This window comes from Peromyscus leucopus, chromosome 1, assembly GCF_004664715.2.
Source record: "Peromyscus leucopus breed LL Stock chromosome 1, UCI_PerLeu_2.1, whole genome shotgun sequence".
NCBI classification, from domain to species: domain Eukaryota; kingdom Metazoa; phylum Chordata; class Mammalia; order Rodentia; family Cricetidae; genus Peromyscus; species Peromyscus leucopus.
The window spans coordinates 59,206,750-59,210,131 of NC_051063.1; the positions used below are offsets into that span (position 1 = coordinate 59,206,750).

General features: G+C 57.5%; 1 protein-coding gene across 1 annotated transcript; it reads left to right on the forward strand.

Moving 5' to 3' along the window:
- The first annotated feature begins 224 nt into the window (after positions 1–224).
- Positions 225–2,851, forward strand: Smim38 (small integral membrane protein 38). Its single transcript, XM_037208654.1, is given in 2 exon segments — positions 225–985; positions 987–2,851. Coding segments are annotated over 2 exon segments (504 nt in total). The 5' UTR covers positions 225–703; the 3' UTR covers positions 1,209–2,851.
- Positions 2,852–3,382: the final 531 nt, after the last annotated feature.

Sequence of the window (3,382 nt, forward strand, 5' to 3'; positions counted from 1 at the left end):
TAAATACACTCTCTCTGTCTTTCAGATCAGGGGCCTCTGACCTCATTTCCCAGCAAGGAGCCTGAGGTCCAAGGGAGGAAGCATCTTCTTCACCATCACTCAGTGAGTCCCAGGCTTGTCCCGGGCTCATCAGCCCGCAGCCTTGTGTGGGCGGCTGGGGGGACGGGGGGGGGGGGACGGGGGGGGGGCTGTAGCGGTTCCTTCTCATAAACCTCTGTGGGGCTGGAGGAGGTGGTGTTGGGCCCACCTCCAGGGGCTGCTCTGGAGGGGGGAGATTAACCCCCCCTCCCAGGTTCCAGACCCTTTTTAGGGCGGTCTGTGTTGACCACCCCCATGCTGCCACAGGCTGGAGCGGCCTTGGGGACTCTGCGCACAGCCTGTGTGCTAATTGAGCCATGTCTGGGGTCACCTCTGGGCTCCAGCCGACTGTTCCCCCTCTCTGTGCCTCTCTCCTCTTTTCAATTGCACAGTCTCCCTGCCGCCCTCCCTGCTGGGCCGGGCCTCCCTGCAAGCCTCGTGGCCCCCGCTCGGTGCGGGCCTGCTGCTGCTGCTGCTGCTGCTGCTGCACAGCCCGCCCAGCCTCGGACCGCGCCGGCCTCCAGAAGTGATAGCTAATTGGGGAGAGAAAGAGCCCGATTGTCTGCGGCAGCCGGAAAGGCCCGGAGGAGGCGGCCGCTTCGCCCTGCAGCTGCCGCCTCCGGAGATGTTTGGGGATTACGTCAGCCTGGCGGGCAGGGGCCGAGGGGACAGCGCGGGAGGCGGGCTCCCGCAGGCCTCCCGCCGCCAGGGCCTCTGACAATGCTGCCATTGTCGGTGCACGGAGTGCTTAGCTCCCCATGAATGGTGCACGGGCCTCTTGACCAAGGAGGCCGCCTGTAGCCCCAACTGTCCCCTCACAGGCAGGGAGGCCCTGTGCGGTGGGAAGGGCTGGTTGTGGACTGCACGGGTCTGTCCCTCAGAAGGGGCCACCGGCAGGCAGGCAGGCAGAACTGGGCTCAGGCCCCAGAGAGGTGGCTGCTGCTCCACCCCGTGTGGTGGCCTCCCTTCTCAGCATGGCCTCCTGGCTTGGGGATGCTGCTGGACCTGACCCACTCATGGTGCTCCTGGTGGTCATCCTCCTGGTGCGCTTCCTCCTGTGGTCCTGTCTGGGGACCTATATGGACTACAGGCTGGCCCGGCCTCATCCTGGCAAACCCAAGGAAGAGTAAGCCAGGAGACCAACCCAGGAGGTTTTCGTACTGTGACCATATCATCCCCCTGTGGGTGGGCCACCCACCTATCCATTGAGTGACACAGACGCCTTCATGCAGGACACCTTTACCCCTGCTCCCCTTTCCACTGCTGCTCTCATGAGTCCTTTAGCTTGGGTTAACCTCCGAGCCAGCTCTTTACCAGCCAGGCAGGTATACAATCCTGATGTCCTATGCACTGTGCAAAACCAGAATGCAGAAGAAAAGACAGTTCAGAACCTGCTTAGACTGGTGCGGACTGTCCCCATAGGAGGGTGTCTGCCCACGTGGGCTGTCAAAGCAGCCCTTACCACCAGTTTCTGGTCCCCCCCCCCAGCAGTGTGTGCCCCAGGAAATGTCGTCTTTCCCTACTGCTAATTTTTATCGGAGGCTGGGGTGAACCAGGATTGTGGCAGGGAGGCCCCAGGGACAACCATGACCATTTCCCCCAAGGCCAGTGCTGTCAGGAACCTCTGCTGTCCTAACCAGTCACTGGATGCAGGCAGAGACCTGCCTCAGTTTCCCAGAGCAGACCTCAGGGACGTGTTTCAAACGGTCTCATGAGATGGAATTCAAGCCCAGATTGTCCTTGGCCCTGAGACAACTCCTCACCGGTCGGGTCCTCAGTTTCCCACCTTGGTTTGTCACAAGAATGAACCCATGGGGTTGGTGATGCAGCTTTCATGGGGCTGTGTCGCTTGTAAAACTCCCAGTCCCTGACTCTGGGAAGCCCAGATAGCATTGGATAGGAGAGTTCACAGTTCGCACACATGTGAATACATGCATCACCTGTGTGTGAGACCCAACGCTGTGAGAAGACAGCAGGAGCTGGGGATCTGCCAACCTTAGGCGACCCCCCAGCTCAGTGGTGGCAGTCAGTACTCCTCTGTGCTCTCCTTGAGCCAGACCGTGCAGCAAGATGTCTGTGCTTGGTTCTCGAGGCGGCTGTGTGGCAGTTCTGCGACTTGGACTGACTTCTGTTTCGCCCTCTTTAGCACAGGTTTAGGGCTTCATGGCTGCAAGAAGGCTGCAGCTACTCCAGGCATTTTACATGACTTCCCTGTGCAAGGAGGCAGTACAATAGAGATGGAAAGCGGTGCCCTCAAGAGTCCCGAGTTTTGCATTTCATAATCCAGAATGATGTTGTAGTGTCCCAGCCTCCTGATTGGTGCTGCGATAAATACCAGGACAAAGGCAACTTAAGGGCTTGACTCACGGTTCCAGATCAGTTCATCGTGGCTGAGAAGTCACTGGAGGAACGTGAGGCAGCCACCCCCATTATGTCTGAAGCTGGAAGGAGGAAAATCAGCACGTGACCCTCTTGGCCTCTGCCACTGGCCTGAGCCACTCAATTCATTTATGGCCTTTTGGGGGACTGGTTTGGGTACTTGGGTGTCCCTGTGGCCCCCTTGGGCACAGGCTTTGTCTTTATCTGAACGTTAGCATGGCAGAGACGTCAAAAGCTGGCACCTTCCTTGACTTACCATGGTTTCTTGGGGCTCCTCAAAAATGTCTCAGTGAGCTGGGTGTTGTGGCATATGCTTGTGAGGGAAAGGCAGGAAGATCAGAAACTCAAGGTCATCCTCAGCTACATAGTGAGTTCAGGCTAGCCTGGGCTATATAAGACCTTGTCTCAAAATGAAAAAACTAAAACAAAAACCAGAGCCCCTCCCCCCCCAAAAAAAGTCCCAGCGAGAAAGTTCCCAGATGAGACAGATGTGCCCCTCTGCTCATGGCTGGCAGTCCCTGATACAGGCAGTAGCCCCACAGGGTGGTGAATGGTTGGAAACGGCAGCAAGTCTGTGGAAGATTTTGTTACTGGACATATAGTATTCCTCGAAATCTGTATGTTGGACTCCTCATCTCTCATAGCCTCAGCCCCTGAATTTGGAGGCAGGATCTTGAATGAGATGATGAAGGTAATTGAGGTCACATGGTCCCTAACCCCAAGAGACTGGTGTCCCCAGGGAAAGAAAAGAGACATTAGGACACAGCCTGCGTCAGATGCTATCTGCAAGCCCAGGACAGGGACCCTGGGAGAAGCCAGCCCCCGTGACACTTCCACCGTGGACTTCCAGCCTCCAGCAGGTGAGGAAACGCAGCCTGCAGCTTAAGCCTCCCACCTGCGGTGCTCTGGGCTGACTGACAGATGA